Below are 20,713 nucleotides of genomic sequence, written 5' to 3'. Positions count from 1 at the left end.
GCTGAAGTCTGTAGTTTCCCCATCTTGGAAGACGTGTTCCATTATGCTGTAGTTCGAATGAGAGTCGAGTTTATTGGAGATAACCTGCTCTAAATCTTATAACTGATGCAGTTGTTCCAAAATAACTTCTGAAAAGTGTTTTTTTTTTTTAGGCATTATTGATGAAGATTGATGCTTTTCATTACATTCAGCTGGGAACAGTGTACAGGTGAGTGGGACTATTCCAACATTTATGGCCAATCTTCATGGCGGGTGGGGACACAGAACACTCAAGATTCACCGTGGGAGCTGTGTAATCCCATGGATTGGAGGAGAGCCTGCTGGCCAGGCGGTACCGACTAATTTCCTTTCTTCCAGCTGGAAGACTGCTAAAAATACTTCTCTGTTTAGTTGTTTGATCTTATAAAAAGCTGTGTCAGCGCTAGGTTTACGTCCACAGGAGTCTCTTTTTTGTGTGTTAAAGTTTGAACTGTAGTAGTAGACTCAGTAACCTTTTTACTGTATTCAAATTTAAGCAAGGATTTAGCTACATCCAAAAGAAATCATCTGTTAAATTGTGTTTAACTTCCAGAAAAGAAGACTCGCTGAGGCTTTTGCCTATCTATTTTTAAACTGTAATACTCCTCGTTATGCAGCTGTTCATTAAATAAGTTGCAATCCTTTGAATCTTCTCTTATCACTTAAAATGTTCAATACCCAGGACCTTCAAAGTCAAACTACACATTCTGTCTTTTCTGTGAGCGTGATGTGAGCTCCAAAATGGAGCAAATAACTCCCCTTACCCCTGAGACCATTTCAGTTTAGGAAAACAGCAAGGGTGGAAAGACAAGAGCCCCCCCCACCCCCCATTGTGGTCTGGAGTCAAATTGTGCCCTGGCAGTCCTTTAGGAGGCTGTTCCTTGCAGCAGCTGTGTAAGCAAAACAAAAAAAGCAAAAATAAAACTGTAACGTGTAGTCTGGCCCTCCGTCTGTTAAGTCTTCCTATCACTGATGTTGTACATTAAGTAGCTTCTTGTGGGGACTCATCCATTCTGGCCAAAAAAAGGGACGATATAAGCCAATCTCCCTTATCGTCTGCTTTACCATTGAGGAGGGCCTGGTTGGACAGATGTGTTACAATAGTAAAATACTGCAAAATATGAAAGATGGCAGTTATGTGGAATAACAGAGACGCAAATCCTAGCTGTCAATAAAAACATTTCCAAAAGCCTTTGAAATATTTGTGGGGAGTGATTCTCCTCCTTTCGCAACATCTTCATACTACCACTAATCCTCGGAAGAGCCAAATTGACAGCTTCCTTGCAACTGGACGGAAGCAGAAGGAATGACAGAGTAAATCTTGCTAAGCAAACGATTGGTAACCGCTTCACCCCCTCCCCCCCTTGCTGCTAATTGCAGAGTGGCAGCTTCTAATCATGTCTTTCACTGTACATTACAGTTTTTCCCCCTGTACTTAAAAGTAATTTAGGCTGAATTCTATTAAGGTAGAAAAGGGATCTAGTTTTGAATACTATCTATGATGATAAAAAGAAAGGGGGTTGTTTTGAGTCGGGAAGCCTGATATTTTTGCAGTTGAGGGCCTCAAATAATAAAGGATAATTAATTTTAAAGGGAGAAATATAAGTTTAAGGGGTGCCATCTGTTCTTGGTTGGCAGTTCATAGTGTTTCTTGCACAAACCCTGATGTCCAATAATGACAGAGGTATTCTGAGTAGCTAAAGCTGGCCCATTGCTTCATACAAAAACAGCAAACTGGAAGGGCTCTTGTGTAGAATCTCCATATTGCCATGGGAGAGCTACCTAAAATGTTCTGCTTGGCTTTGGCACTGAAGCTATTATTGGTGTTGCCAGAGGACTGAGTGTCGTCCCAGATGAAGAAGTCATTGCCATGTACGACGGATCCCATGTCCCCTTGGAACAAATGAGTGACTTCTATGGAAAGGTAAAAGTACAAGCTTTTATGCTTGGATGAAGTGAAGTTTCCGTAGGACAACATAATCAGATTTTGTGTGATTATCTGTGTTGCTGTGTATCGGGGACCCCATCTATGTTGAACTTGTGGGAACTCATGGAAGTCTGAGAAACCTCAAAATGCCTGTAATGGGGGGGAGGATCCAATGTTTGGTGGTTCTAAGCCCAACATCCTCCTGTGATGGGGGCAGCTGTTCCCAAATGGGCACTCCATGCAGACCCTGCTCCAGTGAGGTCGAGGAAAACCAAGGTTAGCTCTCTGCTTTTGGGGATATGCAAGTGGGTGCCAGAAAATACATTAGGGGCACCACGATGACCATAGGCACTGGGTTGCCAACTCTCTGCATGGGAGCTATTCATGCTGGTTAGATACAAGAATCATTCAGATGTGAGTCACTCCTCAACATAAAAGAAATTCTTGGCATCACTTATGAGGCCTGAAGTCCTTTTTTTTTGTCTGCCTCTTCTTAATGCAAGTAGTAAAAACTTGAGTTTTATTAAACCTTCTTTCCTATTACAACATGTGTCTGAGTCCCGTGTGGTTGTTCACAGAGTTCACAAGGTAACACCATGAAACAGTTCATGGATATCTTCTCCTTACCTGAGATGACTCTCCTGTCTTGTGTAAATGAGTATTTCCTGAAAAACAACATAGACTATGAGCCCGTTCATCTCTACAAAGATGTGAAGGTATTGAGCCCTTTATATAGCTTTTGACCTTCTCTCATAGAATAGGAAGCTATTTTCTCTCATTGTTGGTTTCATCTTTCAATGTGCTGACTTATTCGCTAACCATTCTATTTCTGCAGTTCTAAATCTATTGCAAAAAGAATAGGTATGTGTGTGCCTATATGTAGGTATAAATGTAATATGTAAAAAAAACCTCTTTGTTAAACGTTAATAGCTATTTATAGCTGCTGTATAAATTCTAATATAGGAGTAATTATTGAAAGGCAAAATAAGTAATGCATTTTCCCTGTTAGAAAAATCTCGGTTACTGAAAATATGTGAAACATTTCTGCAGTAATAAGAACTATAGACTCGTTTTGCTAAAATGAGCTTGAAAAGTGTGTGGTAAATGGCGAAATTAAACTTGTGCTTTTGCACAAGTAGCAGACCAGTCTGAACAAGATGCTGTGCAATTGCAGTGTCCCACAAGAAAGTGTTTTGACTTGCCAGCATTGTGTTTAAATCCAGACTGAGAATATTTGCTTTCAGATGTACAACCATTGAATTTGATCAGGTGTCATCTTACTCTGAAGACAGATATGTTAGATCAGGGCAAAAACCCTACCTAGCTCCACTCATTTCCTAAAAACACTTGGCGGGTACCAGAAAAGGTGTTGGTTCTCACAAGCACCACGTTGATGACCTCTGTGTTAGATGGACCTATTAAAGCATAGAGAATGCTTTAATCCAATAGAGAATGCTTTAATCCAAAAGAGAATAGAGAATGCTTTAATCCAAAGATTTGAGCCCAGCAGCAAAATGATTTAAAAGCTGTGTGGTTTATAAACACTTGCTAAGAAAACCACAGGACAGAACTTTATCTTCTTGCTTTTCTGTCTTTCCTGCTGCCCCTTTCTCTAAAGTCTGGATGCATCCTTTCCCACCAGTGTTGTCTTCTGTGGTGTTCTCTGCTATCCATTCCGGGCCGTTTAGTGGCCAGCCAGAGTATTGGTATAAAACAAGGCAAGAACTGGAGATAGAAAATGTCCCGTTCATTAATGCTATGTTGGCAGTCCAATAGGTTTTCAGTATGGCATCCTCACTGTTTATTCTGCATTGATCTCTCTGCCAGGACTCAATCAGAGATGTCCACATCAAAGGAATAATGTACCGAGCTATTGAAGCAGATATTGGTAAGCACGAGTGAGGCTTTTACGGAGAGGGGCTTAACTTCCCTCTCATTTTTTCTGTTTTACAGCCATTCTTCTTGTAGGTAGGGTCTTGTTTTGTGGTTGCCAAATGCCCTCTCCCAATACGCATCAATTTTAAGGGGCTCCTCCAGTTTCTTTCCTTGCCAACGGGAGGTAATGCAGGGCACCACTTTCTGGACCGGGACCACCACAGCGTTTTGTGGGGAACCACGTTCGGTGTGGCAAACCTTTGCATATAGCAGGAAATGATCATCTTTGACTAGCATGTGGCTTTTAAAAGCCAAGTGGCCCTGAGAGGGCATGCAGGCCTTCTGAAGAAATTACAGAGAAAGTTGTTCATCTTCCTGTTAGGCATATCTATAACTTGTGCCTAAAAGAGGAAGATGCATGTCTATAACTTCTGCATCTTTCTCTAGAGGAGGATGTATAAGTTACCACTTTTGGATGTTGTATTTGGAAGCATTGAATGAGGATGCAAAAGTTGCTTGTGCACCATATTTTTGGTGCTGCTATAACATTTGATGCCATCCTCTATTTGCCTTGGCTGTTATAGACAGTATGCTGTTGTAAGTGACTTGTGGACCATTGCTTGATGATCTTGCCAAAATTAAGACTTATCCAATCTTGATTTAAATTAGATTATTTGTCAGATGTTATGGTTTTTACTGGCAATTAGGGATTTTGGAAAGCTCTTGACCAGTGTTAGGCTGAGGGGGAGAGTTGACTGGCTTAAGATCACCCAGTGAACTTCATTACTTGAGTGGGGATTTAAGTTTGGGTCTCCAAGGTCCTAGTAATCACTACATCCTGTTGGCACCTGGGGGACCTTTAATTCCCTCATGCTTGTATAGGCGGGAGCCAGGAGATATTACCCATCCTTTAATACTCATGTGGGACAAACCACTGGTGCAGTTAATTGTTCTGCAGGTCATTTTGCACACCAAATATTACTAAAGTAACTGTTCTTGGTGCTTTAGAGTTCTACTGTTTTAACACATAAGATATTCTTTCAAATGTTTAGACAAAAAAGAAATAGTATGCAGTTTTAAATGCTTCAGAATGTCATGCTGTCTCTGGAATCCAGGTTTCCAGTCTATTGAAGTTATAAATGTTTGGTTTCCTTATACCACTCCTTCTGATGTTCTGCAGGCTGTGTTTAGAGTACTTGCCTTGCCTGGAAACTGGTTTCTTACACCATTTCAAAGCTTCAGAAATATTCTTAGGCGCTGAATGCATGCCTCTTTCCTCAGAAGTGAGTAATTGCAGCCCACATTCTGATCCATGGAGGATGGAGAACCAATGGGCTGTAATGGTTGGAGTGTTGGACTGTGAAGACCCGGGTTCAAATCCCCACTCAGCCATAAGAACTTGCTGGGTGACCTTAGGCTGAGAGAAAGTGACTGGACCAGCCTAAGTCACAGGATTGTTGTGATGATGGGCATTGTATATATGGCATCCTGACTTTTTGGAAGGAATGGCAGGATAAAAATATGCTAGATGTATTGTGGTATATGCTTCTGTTAGAATTGACTTCCATTAGACCCCAAGGCCCAGTTTCTAAGAATTGACAAACATATCAGAGAATCCTTAAATATGATCCCTTTTGCTCACAGTGACCCAGTTAATATAAATGGCTTCCTTGTCAACGTGCTGGTCGAAATGCACACAACATTTCTGTGCCAGCACAACTGAGATTAGGGTCATGTACCCTTGATGTACAAAGTGCTGTATTTAAGAAATTCCTCAGTATTACAGCAGTTTTTTAGAGTGCAACCATTGGAAAGAGCTTTTCTACAACACTGCATACAGGAGACATCTTATCTGATGTGGTCTTCAATAATATTTGTAGAAGTGTGGTGTAGTGGTTAAGAGCAGTGGTTTGGAGCGGTGGAGTCTGATCTGGAGAACCAGGTTTGATTCCCCACTCCTCCACATGAGCGGCGGAGGCTAATCTGATGAACTGGATTTGTTTCACCACTCCTACACATGAAGCCAGCTGGGTGACCTTGGGCAAGTTACAGCTCTGTTAGAGCTCTCTCAGCCCCATCTACCTCACAGGGTGTCTTGGGGGGGGGGGGAGGAAGGGCAGGTGATTGTAAGCTGGTTTGAGTCTCCCTTAAGTGATAGAGAAAGTCGGCCTATAAAAATCAACTCTTCTTCTATGGATGCTCATTGTTCTTTTCCATATGAATCTTTCCTATGGCAAATCACCAAGACTGCTTAAATCTTACTGATGCTGTTGTAATTCAGATGCTACAGTTGGACTGAGAATGACAGTCCTTAATGTGTTAACGAATATAGCAAAAGAAGGCCTTCGACTTTAGTTTGTTTAACTTGTCTTTCCCTCCCCCTTTCTTCCCTCTAGAAAAATATATTTGTTATGCTGAGCAGACGCGAGCTGTGCTGGCAAAGCTGGCGGATCACGGCAAGAAGATGTTCCTCATCACGAACAGTCCTAGCAGCTTTGTGTAGGTGTTTGGCTTTGTACATGGGTTTAACAAAAAAAAAAGAAAGCTTAATCTAAATAAATAATAATTATCAAATGTCACTTAAAAAAAGCAGTCTAGTCACTTCGGTACTTCTAATATTTGGGCGTATCTTTGCAGGGACAGAGGTATGAAGTACATTGTCGGAAAAGACTGGAGGGATCTCTTTGATGTAGTGATTGTCCAAGCTGACAAGCCCAACTTCTTCAATGATAAGAGGAGGTGAGTGCCTTCTCCTAGAACATCGGTAGGTTATGGCACATCTCCCCACCACCACCAGAAGGGTACTGGGGGTCTATCTGTTGTGCAGGGTCAGGCCTGTCTCTCCAGCATGCCCGCTAAAGCATATTGCAGTATCTCATCTAATTAAAATATTGAAGAATGTTAAAAGAATAGGGTGGGGGCAGCAAATGACTTTAAAAGGAAAAGTGCCTCTGTTGTCTCTACTGCAGTTCCGTGGATTCTTCAAGCTTCACCTGATCAGTCTGAGAGTATCTGAATTGAGGATTGATAATTTGTTGTCAAATTAAGCTTCTGCTGTACTGTCTACTGTTTTGGCTTCTTTAACCAGCTGTCTGTGTGTGACTTCAAAGAGAATCGAAAGTGACGATGACTCATTGAACTGGATCATCCTTGTGGAAGTTTTTAAAAAATATTGCAGCAAGATTAGTTAAAACTGGTCTCTTTTATCTGGGTTCTCTATAACTACCTTAAAAAACAACAACAAAACCCCCCAGATGACATATTTCACTAATTTTAAAAGCTCTATTTGATGTTCATGCCACATCTATTCTTCTGAAGCTTAAACCAGTTGTTAATGCATTGTTGAAAATTAATAGCTTTGCAAACACTAACTTTTTGATTTTGGGGGAACTTTGCAGAACTGCTTTAATGCACACATCCTTTAATTGCTTCAATTGCTTTTATTGCTGTTGAAGGATTGCTGTTCACCCATTTTTTTCCTTTGTAGACCTTTCCGTAAAGTGAATGAAAGAGGAGTATTGCTTTGGGATAAAATTAATGAACTGCAAAAAGGACAGATTTACAAACAGGTAGGGGTGTGTTAGCCATAATGCTCGGTTATGAATATTTATATGGGGGAATTAGCAAATCAATAACCGGCAATGGGCATAACTGCAGGATCTAAGCCTGTGTCTACCAGAGTCCATTCCATGGTTCAAAGAATAAGGCAGAAGCAATGGAATTAAAATTAAAAGGTGTTTACTTGATTATATGTTCACACACAAACAAAACAGATTTTTACAAAACACACACATAGAGCCTATAGAATAAAAGGTGGTAGAGTAGAGATAAGAACATAAGAAAATCCCTGCTGGAGCAGACCAAGATCCATCAAGTCCAGCAGTCTGTTCACACAGTGGCCAACCAGATGTTCGCCACTGTGGCCAGTTTCCCTTCGCCACTGTGGCCAGTTTCCCTTTGAAGAGGGGTAATACTACACCTGATCCTGAAGACAGCATCCTAGATTCCGTGCAGCAGGGAGGAATAAAAAGGGGGCAGGGGGAGTCCCCTGCGTGTTCGAGCATCGCTGCCCACTCCAACAGAGTGACAGCGAGTATGAGGGGGAAAAGGGAGGTGAATTATGACTGAGAGCGACCCAAGTTATACTCTTTTTGGGGTGGGGGATGATGGGATTATCCCCTCGTGGTTCCCATTCATTCACAAAAGGTGAATGAAACCTTAATGGTCGGCTGCTAAGGTGTGTCAGGGGGGCAATTGAGACAGGTAAGCTAAAACCTATGGCTTGGGCAATTCCGGGAGGGTCAGGAGATGATCGCTGATGGGTTTAAACAAAGGTGCAAACAGCTGCGCCCGGGCGAGGCACTTTCGCAATGCCGGATGAGCGATTCTTAGTTGCTGATATCACGGAGGCTTCCGATGGGTCGTTGATTATGCAGATGGCTTGGGGGGGGTGCTGGCTACGTGTCTGGTTGTTCCTTGCGAAATGGCTTCTGCTGGACACTCGAACGGGGACACAGGAAATGGATTCCCTCTGGTTCACTCGGAGGGGCTGTCCTGCCCGTGGCTCCTTCATGCCTGTTTTGCGGGATGGTGCGGGAGCCCTTTCCATAGCGTCTGGGGCTTGCTGCACGTCTGGGACGGTGGCGACCCGTAGCTTTTGGGGTTGCCATGTATCCAGTCCAGGAAATGCAAGCTTGGGGTAACAGGTGTGTGTGTGTGTACATGGAATCTATAAAATAAACCTTTTTGCAATGAGAGTCTGAAGCTAGAAGGGTGTGGTGTTAACTTGCAAAACTTTTCACTTAAAGATACTTGAGTTGGTGCAGTCAGGTGCTCGTGTTTTGGATGTGGAGTTAGAAGACTTGGGTTCAAGTTTTATCACCTATGAACTTACTGGGTAACCTTGGGTAAGACCCTTCCAGCCTCATTTCCCCATGTGTAGCATTAGATGTTTGCTTCTGGTGCTAAATTAGATAGGAGATGCATTTTATTGTGTGTTTCTCCCCAAAAGGAACCCTTTTCTTAACATGATCAATGGAATGGTTGGATGGTTCATAACTCAGTGGCAGAGCATGTGTTTTGTGGATAGAAATCCCAGGTTCAGCCCCCAGCACAGCCAGTTAAGGGGCTGGAGTAAGACCAGAGATCTTGGTGAGTTGTCATTCAGAGTACTGGGCTTCGTGGGCTGGTGTCGTGATGCTCACTCAATGGCTTGGGAGCCACCTGTGGCTCTTCTGAGCATTCTTCCCTAATTTGGCACCTGCCCCATGTTTCAGGACAGTGGCCAATGAGGTTTGTTGGCAAGTGGTTCCCACCTTAAAATGATTGCCACTGGAGGAACAGGTAAGCTGCAGGCCTCCCTGAGATTGCAGGTCTCATGCCAGGGATGGGGAGTTGCTGTGGCTCAGTGGTAGAGCATCTGCTTGGCATGCAGAAGGTCCCAGGTTCAATCCCCTGGCATCTCTAGTTAAAGGGACTAAGCAAGTAAGTGATGTGAAAGACCTCTACCTGAGACCCTGGAGAGCTGCTGCCGGTCTGAGTAGATGATACTGACTTTGATGGACCAAGGGTCTGATTCAGTATAAGGCAGCTTCATGTGTTCGCGGAAGTGAATGTGGAACTTTTGGTTAATTGTGAATGTGGCTCCCCGTGAACCACAGAGTGAGTACCACCAGGCTAGTGGCTGACTATGTACAGCACTTCTTCATGCTAATATGATATTAATATGTTCAATAATATGCAATTTATCCTAGAACTCCTCTCATGAGTGGATTGGAGTGGTTGATAATGTCACAGCATCCCAAGCTGTTGCTGTAGTTTTTGGGTTAATTTCCTCTCTCCCCTACCCCATTGTTGTACCCAAATGACACTGTGGTTGTGCAGTGGTTTTGTGCTTACCTGAGCCCATGTGCTATCCTGTTACTGTCAGGATTTCCATTCCAGAGCTCTTTATCTTGTTAATCAGTCTTGTGTCAAGAGCTTCTCTGAAAACCAAAATCAAACCAATGCTGCTGAACCCTTTTAGGCATTTCAGCAGCATTGATGCAGTCTCTCTCAAACTCAAAGCATAATGAGGTCTAGACTTGAAGAATTATTTCTTGACAAAGAGAGAAGCAAAACAATTTGAAGAGCAGGCAAACAAATATTCTATCTGGTCATAGAACTGTCATGGGAGAGCAGGGAGTGTGTTGCCTTGAATTATAAAATCCTAATTGGGTTTTCATGAAAGAGGAAAGCATTTCTTCCCCTCAAGGGGAGAAGCAGCTAGCTGATAATGGCACACACGCCGATCACAGGCTTTGTCAGTTTCTGTTCATGACTCATAACTTTGCTTTTTTCCTGGTTTTTGTAGGGTAACTTATATGAATTTTTGAAGCTGACTGGATGGAGAGGTTCCAAAGTCTTGTATTTTGGTGATCACATTTACAGTGATCTAGCAGTAAGTAGCTTGTTTGTGCCTGCTGTGTCATGAGAAGTTTTTGGGGAGGGCCTGTGGCTCAGTGGTAGAGCATGGAGAAGGTCCCAGGTTCAAACCCCGGCATCTCCAGTTAAAGGGACCAGGCAAGTAGGTGATGTGAAAAACCTCTCTGCCTGAGACCCTGGAGAGCCGCTGCTGGTCTGAAAAGACAATACTGACTTTGGTGGACCAAGGATCTGATTTAGTATAAGGCAACTTCGTGTGTTCATGTGTGTTCAAGTGTAGCGTCCACAGGAATAAACGATAGATTATGAAATTATTTTTTTATACAGTGAAGACACAAAAAATACCATGTTTCTACGATAAGTATGTGTGCATGGGAATCACTAAAGGGATTACTTCTACGTTTGAAGAAAAAGAAGCCACTTTGTCTACCTACAATGTCGTTTCAAATTTGTTTAGACGTGCCCTCTTGGAAAAGCTCTTGACAAAGTATTGTTTAAAGGCGAGATGTGGGTGGCCTAAAATTAGGAAGGATTGCAGTTCAGGTGGCATTTACAGCCTACTGTTATAAATATTTAAATGGAAAAAGAGTAATCCTTGTTCTAGCGCTTCATATATCATGCACTGTGTAATGGAATTCTGCTGTGAGTTGTGGCTTGTTACCAGTTAGCTCTTTACAGAACATTTTTGTCTGGATTCTTTTGAGCAAAGCTATAAATCAGTCCTCTAGCAAGTGTGTGCACCTCTACAGTCCACCCCAGTTTAAAGATAACTGATCTCTGCAGTGGCTATGCTACCTGCCTTCTCAGCACTCTGTACTGATGCTGTTGGGGTTTCAGTCTTTAAGATGGATGATTCACTTTTTTTCACTTGCTCAACCATTCAGTGTTAATGAACAATAGCACTTTTATGTAGGCTTCACAACTGAATTTGGTGTGAGATCCTTGTTGAAAATGCACATGGAAACCTGGAGGGAGATGCTGTGCACTGCTGGTGCAAAGAATCAGGCTGGCACTGGGATTCATTAAGGCAGCAAATGATGACTGAGCCAATGTAGTATAATGGTTTGAGTGTTGGAAACCCAGGTTTTAATCCTCACTCTGCCATGGAAGTTAGCTGGGTGACCTTGGCTTAGTCACTGTCAGCATAACCTACCTCACAGGGTTGTTCTGAAAATAAAATGGAGGAGAGGATAACAATGTTAGTTACCTTACATTGGGGAGAAAAGTAGGGTACAAATTAAGTAAGTAAATCTAAAAATTAGTTGTCTCTCCAGCCACACACACACACTTAAGAACACAAGAAAAGCTCATCAAGTCCAGCAGTGGCCAACCAGGTGCCTCTAGGAAGCCCACAAACAAGATGACTGCAGCAGCATCCTGCCTGTGTTCCACAGCACCTAATATAATGGGCATGCTCCTCTGAGACTGTAGAGAATAGGTATGCATCATGACTCGTATTCATTTTGACTAGTAGCGATGAATACCCCTCTCCTCCATGAACACATCCACTCCTCTCTTAAAGCCTTCCAAGTTGGCAGTCATCACCGCATCCTAGGGCAGGGAGTTCCACAATTTAACTGTGCATGGTATGAAGAAATACTTCCTTTTATCAGTTTTGAATCTCTCACTCTCCAGCTTCAGCAGATGACCCTGCCATGAAGGTTCACCTCCACGTGCATGTTCTAATATTTGAAATCTGTTCCACTATCTGGATGGCTGTGAGTGAGTGAAGTGAACATTCATGGCAGCACCACCAGCTATCAGGATGGTGTCTGCTGGCTGGTGGGGATACAGTGGATTAGCTCTGTTTGGTCTGAGATACCATCTCCATAACAAAAATCGAATTTGGAGAAGTGCAATGTATGTCTCACTTGGAGATGAGCGCTCATCTTTTCAGTGGAACTATGAAGCACCTGAATTCTGAAAATCTGTCCAACGTGGATGTCATTGCTGCCTTACACAGAAGCTGTAAGAACTTTACCAGCAAGCTCAAGTTTACCCCTGTTTTCTTGTTGGATTCTTATTACTGTAGATTAACAGAATTGTTCAGCATATTGAGGCTAATCCAAACTTGGATGCCTACAAAGTACTTGGGTAATTAACTAGATTTCAGATTAATTTAAAATGGGTTACTCCGATTTTCATTCTGATTTTTTAAAAAAAAAAACACATTTTAATTAATTTCCTTTTTATATTAAGCCTTCTATTGGGATGCTCTGTTGACAGCCTATTTCCGCTGTTTTCCTATGCCTATCATAAAGTGACTGTAAAAGATACAGATATGTGGGAAGCAGAACTTCTTGGTATCTAAAACCACCCAGGACCTCAGAGGTTATTTGGATAAATCTTTCATTTAAACATAAACATCTCTGATTTCTAATATGCAGTAAAATAAGTTTATTACAGGAGGCAAGGGGGTTGGATTCGAAGTTGCCCCTTTGCTTCTGGAGGGACTGTCTTACACTGTGCACAGTGGAAGAACACCTGTTTGGGTGAAGGCATTCATTCTAGAGCATGATGAGAGTGATTTTTTTTATTCCAAGGCACTTATTACCAGGGCAAAAAATATGTGGTCAAAAAACCACTCGCACCATACTTAGAATGTGTGTCTGACTTTGCTCTGTATTTTGTTTCTACTTGTAGAAGCGGGAACTGCTGTTGAATCTGTCTATCTGTTCATTGGATGAACTCTTCTGTTAGCACCTAACACAAACATCTGTGAAATAAATTATGATGACTCTTTTTTTCTGTTCATGTATTTTGCATCTGACTAAGGGTATAAAAGTTGGGTGTGAAAGCTGGACATGGAAGAAAGCTGATAGGAAGAAAGTAGATTCCTTTGAAATGTGGTGTTGGAGGAGAGTGTTACGGATATTGTGGACTGCCAAAAAAACAAATCAGTGGGTTATAGATCAAATCAAGCCTGAACTGACCCTAGAAGCTAAAATGACTAAACTGAAGCTATCGTATTTTGGTCACATTATGAGAAGATAAGAGTCACTGGAAAAGACAGTCATGCTAGGAAATGTGGAGGGCAGCAGGAAAAGAGGAAGACCCAACAAGAGATGGACTGACTCAATTTGCAAGATCTGAGTAAGGCTGTCAAAGATAGGACATTTTGGAGGACTTTCATTCATAGGGTCGCCATGAGTCAGAAGTGACTTGACGGCACTTAACACGCACACAAGGCTTATAAAATATGGTGTCCACTTTGCAGTGCTCATTATTAGAGCTGTGTGTGTGTTAAGTGCCATCAAGTCGCTTCCGACTCATGGCGACCCTATGAATGAAAGTCCTCCAAAATGTTCTACACACTGTCTTTTCCGCTGACTCTTGTCTTCTCATAATGTGACCAAAATACGATAGCCTCAGATTAGTCATTTTAGCTTCTAGGGTCAGTTCAGGCTTGATTTGATCTATAACCCACTGATTTGTTTTTTTGGCAGTCCACGGTATCCGTAACACTCTCCTGCCATTTGAAATTGCTATTCAACATACTTCATACTTCAACGAACTCCTAGAGAGATTGTATTTGTGTGGCACCCTCTTCTTGTTGGGTGTCCAGAAAGAGCCTTAGTGGATGAAGGTTGTGAATATTTTACCATTTCTGATCTCCACAGTCCTTCACTAAGTTCTCATGTCTTTCTGTTCTTAAAACAGTTATCAAGTATAATCCTGATAATTAGTAGGTGTTCTGTTTACCCTCTGGTTTTGGACCTGGCTTTGGAATCTTTTTCTAAAAAGTGTATTCCTTTCATTATTTGCATGATGGTGTTAGGGAGTCACTTACTCATGGCGACTAAAGATAAGTAAATTGCACAAATGGCCTTTAGTGTGAAAGAACAGGAATGAACACTTTAAGTTGCTGTAAACACTTGTATGTTGCAATCCTTGTTGGTGAAATAGGATTTGACCTTAAAGCACGGCTGGCGGACAGGTGCCATCATTCCAGAGTTACGAACGGAGATCAAGATCATGAACAAGCAGCAGTATATTCAGACCATGACCTGGCTGCAAACTCTTACTGGATTACTGGAACACATGCAGGTCAGTGTTCATTCTTTCAGTCTTTGGAGAGACTATAAGGATTGGCAAATTCCACTAGGGCTTGAATGGGCTGGTCTTGCGTACGGATTCCATGTAATTAAAAACAGATAATATACAAGGCATCAGAACTAACAACTGTAAGCCTGTTAACACGGACCTCTTCATAAAATAATCTTGTTCTGAAAAAACAACAACGTGTTTGTAATTAACTTGGAAGATTGTAGCAGTGGAATTAAAAGCAGAAAATATTTTTAAACTTATGATGACCACCTGTGCTGATGAGTAAGATTTATGCTAATGACCCATATTTATATAGCTAGTGATACATATGCAGGGTGTACCAAACATGGGCCCTACTTTAATCCCATGGCACTCTAGGTTCTCTGCTCATGGGCTGCTTCTCCTTGTACGTGCAACTTCCTGGAGTGCTTCCTGGTTTAGGAAGTCTTTGATCCTACTAACTTACCATGGCACCCAACACCAGGTGCCTTAGGAACACTGGAGTCTGTTTCATCCCGGCAAACTTTAAGAAATACTTCAAAAAAAAAAAAAAAAAAAAAAAAAGAACAACCAGTTAAGAATTTTTTTTTTATTCAAGATCTGACACAGATGTCTGTCTTTATCTTATAATTTCAGGTTTACAGGGATCCTGAGTCTCAACTGATCTTGCAAGAGTGGAAAAAGGAAAGGAAGGAAATGAGGTAGGGATCAAAACTGGGCAGTTTTTTGGAGTTAAGATTTTTTCCTCATAAAGCAAACCATGATTTTCAGCTTTTTGTAAGTCTGGGCTGGAGTTCTGGTTTGCCCTACCTTCCCCATGGCCTCTAGTAGTAACTGCGGTGCTTTTCTGTGGAAGCCCTGTTGTTGCTGCAGCTGCCGGCATAGAACAGTGTCAGTGGGACTCCCAGGCGCAGGTTCCCCCACCCAGTCTTTTTCTTTTTCAAATATATATTTTTGAAATCAGTAACTGACAGAAATATCATTATATTACAATGTCAGTGTATTTTTTTTTTTTTTTAAAAAAAAGCTGCTCCTGGTAAAAGCTGGGGGGTTGTGGTCATTGCATGGAACTGGGGCAGGGAAAATGGCACTGATGGCGGATGAACCCAGAGAAGTCTGGAATTTCTTGCCCGCACATTTCTGTCATCTTTTCCAAAACATTGTAGTAAAGCAGTTTGGGAAATATTAGATAAACCGGGGGGAAACCTGGGAGGGGTTCATGGATGCGTCGCCGTGTTGTGGGAGGAGTTGGGGGCTGCTTCCTAACAACTTCAGCCTTGAGGTAGATAAGCTGCATGGAAAACTTTAAATCTGGCTGCTGCAGAACGGGGCACACTAGCTCTCTGGGGGTGGGGGTGGGCGGTCCACCTATTTTTTCTGCAGAAATTAAATCTGAAACTTCATTTTGGTCAGGCTCTGAAATAATGGTTTCAGTGGGAAATAGGGTTGCCAACCTCCAGGTGCCAGCTGGAGATCTCCTGCTACTACAGCCGATCTCCAGCCGATAGAGATCAGTTCACTTGGAGAAAATGGCCGCTTTGGCCATTGGACTCTGGCATGGAAGTCCCTCCCCTCCCCAAACCCCGCCCTCCTCAGGCTTCACCCCAAAAACCTCCCGCCGGTGGCGAAGAGGGACCTGGCAACCCTAGTGGGAAATGGTGCTCATAGTGAGGGGTGATACTTTAATTAATGTATGTACCACAAGCATCCACTAATTGCCTTAAGAGGGTTTTTTTTGCTCAGGTAGGCCAGAGTGTGGTGTCTCCCCACTCCCTGAGTAATTATTCTGAAAACAGCAGTTTTGGGAAACTTAAGTTTTTAAGGTCACTGCCAGTTTGGCTTGTGGGCAGCCTCCACTGCTTCCAAGTATACCTTCTGCTTTATCTGTTTAAGCCCACAGGCTTTCCTGATATCAGCCCTTCATTAGAACAGAGGAAGTACCATTCTCTTCCTCTTAGGCAACCCCTCGAGCCAGATTGTATCTAAAGCCTGTGATTATATCAGATGTGTGCTTTTTGAGAGTTGGTTTCCTTCCAGAAAGTGACCAACCAGTAGCCGTAAAAAGCAGTCTAAACCTTTCAGTGGCTGTGCTGGGGAAGGACGAGTCCTTTTTTTTAAATCTCATATCTTCACAACTTTAAGCACAGGGGAACTGATTAGTGCAGGAAGTACCCCTTCTGAAGTCCTTAATTCTTTGTACCTCTCATTCTGACTTAGTCCTGGATTTAAGCGTGATGCCGGCAAGGCAAGAGACTTTCATGTGTGACTTTGCACGGGCTCAGTGTCGCTTTAACTGGGATGGTTACCCAAGCCAAAGATCTGTGACCTGAGTGGTAGATATTTCACCAGAATACTAAGCCTGCATACATCTGCTTTGCAAGGGAAAGCAGTCCAGTTTAAATGAGATGTTTGGACCATGCAGTATTGCATCCCTAAATTCTTTAGCCTTGCCAGCATCGCATGTAAATTGGGCCTTCAATTCCACCATTAGCTGAAGCTGTCTAATTGCCAAAGCCAAAGTGGGCTGAAAGGAAGGAATGGCCAAATTAATAGAGGCTGTAAGAGGGTTATGAATTGAGTCCTGTGGTATAGAGCGGTAATCTGCAGTACTGCAGTTCAAGCTCTGCTCATGACTTAGATCCTGATGGAAGTGGGTTTCAGGTAGCCGGCTCAAGGTTGACTCAGCCTTCCATCCTTCCGAGGATGGTAAAATGAGTACCCAGCTTGCTGGGGGTAAAATGTAGATGACTGGGGAAGGCAATGGCAACCCACCCCGTAAACTAAGTCAGCATCATGATGTGACGTCCCCCCATAGGTCGGTAATGACCTGATGCTTGCAAGGGGGACTACCTTCACCTTTAAGAGGGTTATGGGGGTCAGATGTTCACAAACCTAAGATTTTGAAAAGGGTATGTGTTCAAGATACCCAGATGACTTGACACTGTGATCTCTTCCATCCTTTTGGGGCTGAGCTGCACATGATTCCCAATTGTGTGTAGCTAGTCCACAATGGTTTGTCACGGTGTCTTTTCTCCTTGGGAAAACCTGGCATGTGTTATTTATCTGTAATTCGTATTATTCTTGCAGCATACTAAAGGGGGATGACTTGTCTGTCCATAAGTACTCAAGATGAAACAAATGCAACTGAAAGCCCCTAAGTTATTTTGTGGCCCTCTTTTAGTTGGCTTTGGCTGCTGATCAGCCCTTCAGTATATAAACAAACTGATTTGAAACAAGCAAAGTGGATATTTTAAGATTAATTGGAGGAGACATAAACAAGCTTTCAAGACAATTCTCTTCAGGATCAGAGGACCATGACTATTATATCAGGTGCTTTGGAACACAGGCAGGATGGTGCTGCTGCAGTTGTCTTGTTTGTGAACTTCCTAGAGTCACCTGGCTGGCCACTGTGTGAACAGACTGCTGGACTTGATGGGCCTTGGTCTGATCCAGCAGGGCTTTTTCTTATGTTCTTAAGACTATTTAATCTATTGACAAGTCTATTTAAAAAGCCTTTTCTTCTCTGTTATTTTTCTCTCTCTCCCTGAACTCTCTTCAGAGAATTGACCAGGAACTTCTTCAACTCTCAGTTTGGAAGCTTGTTTAGGACTGACCAGAACCCGACCTACTTCTTAAGACGCTTGTCTCGCTTTGCTGATATTTACATGGCATCTTTGAGCTGTCTTTTGAACTACGACCCCGATTACACATTTTATCCAAGGAGGACTCCTTTGCAGCATGAACTCCCGGCATGGTCAGACCAGCTATGCACTGGTACATTCAGAATACCATTTCTGCAAGACATGGTTCAGCTCAAATAGGGCCCAAGTTTCTTCTCTCCTGTGATTTTTGTAAGGTCAGGTCTTTTAAACCAGCCTCCTCCCTAGTGGCTCAGTAAGTTATATTTATTAGAACACAAATATCTTTAAAAAGCATTTGACTCTCCTATAATAGCTGCAACAGCTCTGTTGTATATGCTTTATGGAGCACATTGTTTCTGTTTAGCTGGGGCTTGCTCTTTTGGGGGGTTATTGGGATAGGACTTTTGGTTGCACTGAGAGGAAATGGATCACCTTGCTGCTTCTTTGAGTATTTGCTGGATTTGAACATAAATCTGTGTTTAAAATTGCCCCCAATTTTTGGGTTACAATGGAGGCACTGCTTTGGGTTTGGGGCGCGTCTTGAAACTTATTTTAATTTACTGCAAATGCAACGGTTTCCTGCTAGCTGTGGGAAGTGGTATTAAAATCCCACACAGCTCTAATGTTCTGTTTTTCTGGGAGAAATCTAAACATATCCTATACATACCGAATCTAAATTCTCTCTTGTTTTGTACTTTAAGTGCATGGAATGTGTTTCCTCTCACAGCGAAGGACAATTGCGTGCAGAAGCAGGCTTCTGCATGTACATTTGATGCTCATTCATATTTAATACCCATGTGTGATCCAGTGAACTGGCCAGGTACATTTCTTTTCATGTAGACAGAGATGTGTTTTTCCTAATGGGGCTACTAGTTACACAGAAGCGATTCTGAGTCCAGAATGTATAATTTGGCACATAATAGTGATTACTGGTACGTGTATGAAATATGACACATTTTTAGTTTTTATCCTGGTATACCCAGTGTTGGAAAGTGAGTTTCAATCTTCCATACACAAAATTTGATAAGCATATTTTTATGCCACTTGGCAGGTATGAGAAAGTAATTGTTTAAAATTGAAATCAACAGCATTGAAGCATAAATACCCCCCTTTTTAGTTTGGGCTTAGAAATAATGCATGTGTCTCATACTTATGTAGGAACAGAAGTGCATGTTTCTAACAGTACAACTCAGTGTACCTCAGCAACAGACGGTACCATTAAGAAGGAGCTATATTTGTTCCCATGAGCCAGTGTTGTGTAGTGGTTAGCATCTGCCGCTCTTCATCTGGAGAACCGGGTTCGATTCCTCATTCCTCCACATGAAGCCTACTGGTTGACCTTGGGCCAGTTCTCTCAGAACTTCCTCAGCCCATGCAGAGGCAGGCAATGGCAAACCACCTCCAAACGTCTCTTGCCTTGAAAACCCTATGGGGTCATCATAAGTCAACAAACCTGGGGAATAGTGTGCGTAGCTCTTTCCTCCTCCATCTTATCCCACTGAACATATTTACATGGTTCTACCTCTTCTGTGTTATCCTCCCAACAAGCCTGCCTAGTAGGTTAGGTTTAGAGAGGGTCTGTGACAAGCCTAAACGCAGTTGGGCAGCTTCATGGCAAAGTGAGGATTTAAACATGAGTCTCTTCAGTCATAATGCTGTTACAACCACTGTACCCAACTTGCTCTCAAATAGGTAAGCTAAAGGAAATCAGTACTATCACAGATTAAAAGCAACGAGTTATCCTAGGGGAGGGATAACTCAAATCCTAAAGATTGTAACACAGATATGTTTCCTTGAATAGGGGGGAGTTTTGGCAGAGATGCATTTAAAACCACTAATTCAATTTTTTTTTGTAAAAGAATGTACTTTTCCAAGAAGGGCATCCCAATCTATATATTTTTGGTGAACTAGCAACATAACATTCCTCATTCTTTAAACTGTTTTGTAACAATTTGATATGCATTTTCCCCCCTAAAACCAACCAAAAATAGAGCAAGAATTCTCACTCTCTTTTTAGGCAACAGTTTGATTTCCCAAATGGTGGTCAGATAAACGTGTTTCTCAGAGTTTGTAAGTATTTTCTGTATATGAAAAAATTGAGGTTGCTTTTCTTATATTGCTGAATTAGCTCTTTGTTGCATAATTTAAGAAAAAGCTGCTGGCATGACGCCATTGTGTTCAAGATTGTAATTCCTTGAAGCAGGCTTCTAAGCAGGGCTGATCTGACTTTCCACACCTTAAGAAGCAGTATTTTAAAAAGGAGGGGAGCACTCATCCCCTAGCATAAAACCTCTGTTTTGGGCTGTTCATAGCCATCGTGTCCTCTGGTTGGACACCATTTCGTGTGTTTGTTTCACTTCTCCATTAGTGATCTCACATTTTCGATTGGATGCTGTGATGTCACAGCATCCAATGTAACCTGAGCCCGGCGAGTGAGGATGGGGTATAAATCGAAATATAAATGAATAAATCAAATTGGCCTCTGTGCCTACATAACTAGGGGCTAATGAAGCCCATTTAGATTGAGAGCAACTACTATTTACACTGGTAGTAGCGGTGATCTTAGTATTTGACTGGGGATCATTTTAGCAACTGAGCACTTTTGCAGTGGTCCCCCAAGGGATGCCTTTGACATTAAACCCTCTTTCCCCTCTCTGCAGTTCAGCCGTACTTCTAAGGATTCTGACTTGCTGGCCATGTGGCCTAGTGGTGATCGTGTATGCAAGTTGCTTGAGCTTGTCTGTCAGTACTGCTGGATGTATCGAGTAACTGCTGTACTTAG

At 42.3% G+C, this 20,713-nt stretch overlaps 1 protein-coding gene across 3 annotated transcripts in view; it reads left to right on the top strand.

Annotated features, from left to right (window-relative positions):
- The window catches only part of NT5DC3 (5'-nucleotidase domain containing 3), a 36,915-nt gene extending 16,802 nt beyond the window's left edge, over positions 1-20,113 (top strand). For 2 of the 3 annotated variants that reach the window (XM_056847702.1, XM_056847700.1), the window contains exons 4-14: positions 153-208; positions 1,852-1,942; positions 2,524-2,661; positions 3,773-3,833; positions 6,217-6,319; positions 6,458-6,559; positions 7,308-7,389; positions 10,173-10,259; positions 14,150-14,290; positions 14,927-14,991; positions 17,850-18,124. In XM_056847702.1, the coding sequence (XP_056703680.1) occupies positions 153-208; positions 1,852-1,942; positions 2,524-2,661; positions 3,773-3,833; positions 6,217-6,319; positions 6,458-6,559; positions 7,308-7,389; positions 10,173-10,259; positions 14,150-14,290; positions 14,927-14,991; positions 17,850-18,111 (1,188 nt within the window). In that variant the 3' untranslated portion in view covers positions 18,112-18,124. Of the gene's footprint in view, positions 1-152; positions 209-1,851; positions 1,943-2,523; positions 2,662-3,772; positions 3,834-6,216; positions 6,320-6,457; positions 6,560-7,307; positions 7,390-10,172; positions 10,260-14,149; positions 14,291-14,926; positions 14,992-17,849; positions 18,125-19,948 lie in introns of those variants that run through there. The other variant, XM_056847701.1, reaches the window with a different exon arrangement.
- The last annotated feature ends 600 nt before the right edge of the window (positions 20,114-20,713 follow it).

This window comes from Euleptes europaea, chromosome 3 (genome assembly GCF_029931775.1).
Source record: "Euleptes europaea isolate rEulEur1 chromosome 3, rEulEur1.hap1, whole genome shotgun sequence".
In the NCBI taxonomy this organism is placed as follows: domain Eukaryota; kingdom Metazoa; phylum Chordata; class Lepidosauria; order Squamata; family Sphaerodactylidae; genus Euleptes; species Euleptes europaea.
Note: the sequence above shows the minus strand (reverse complement) of the source record. Positions and strands in the feature narration are given on the sequence as shown.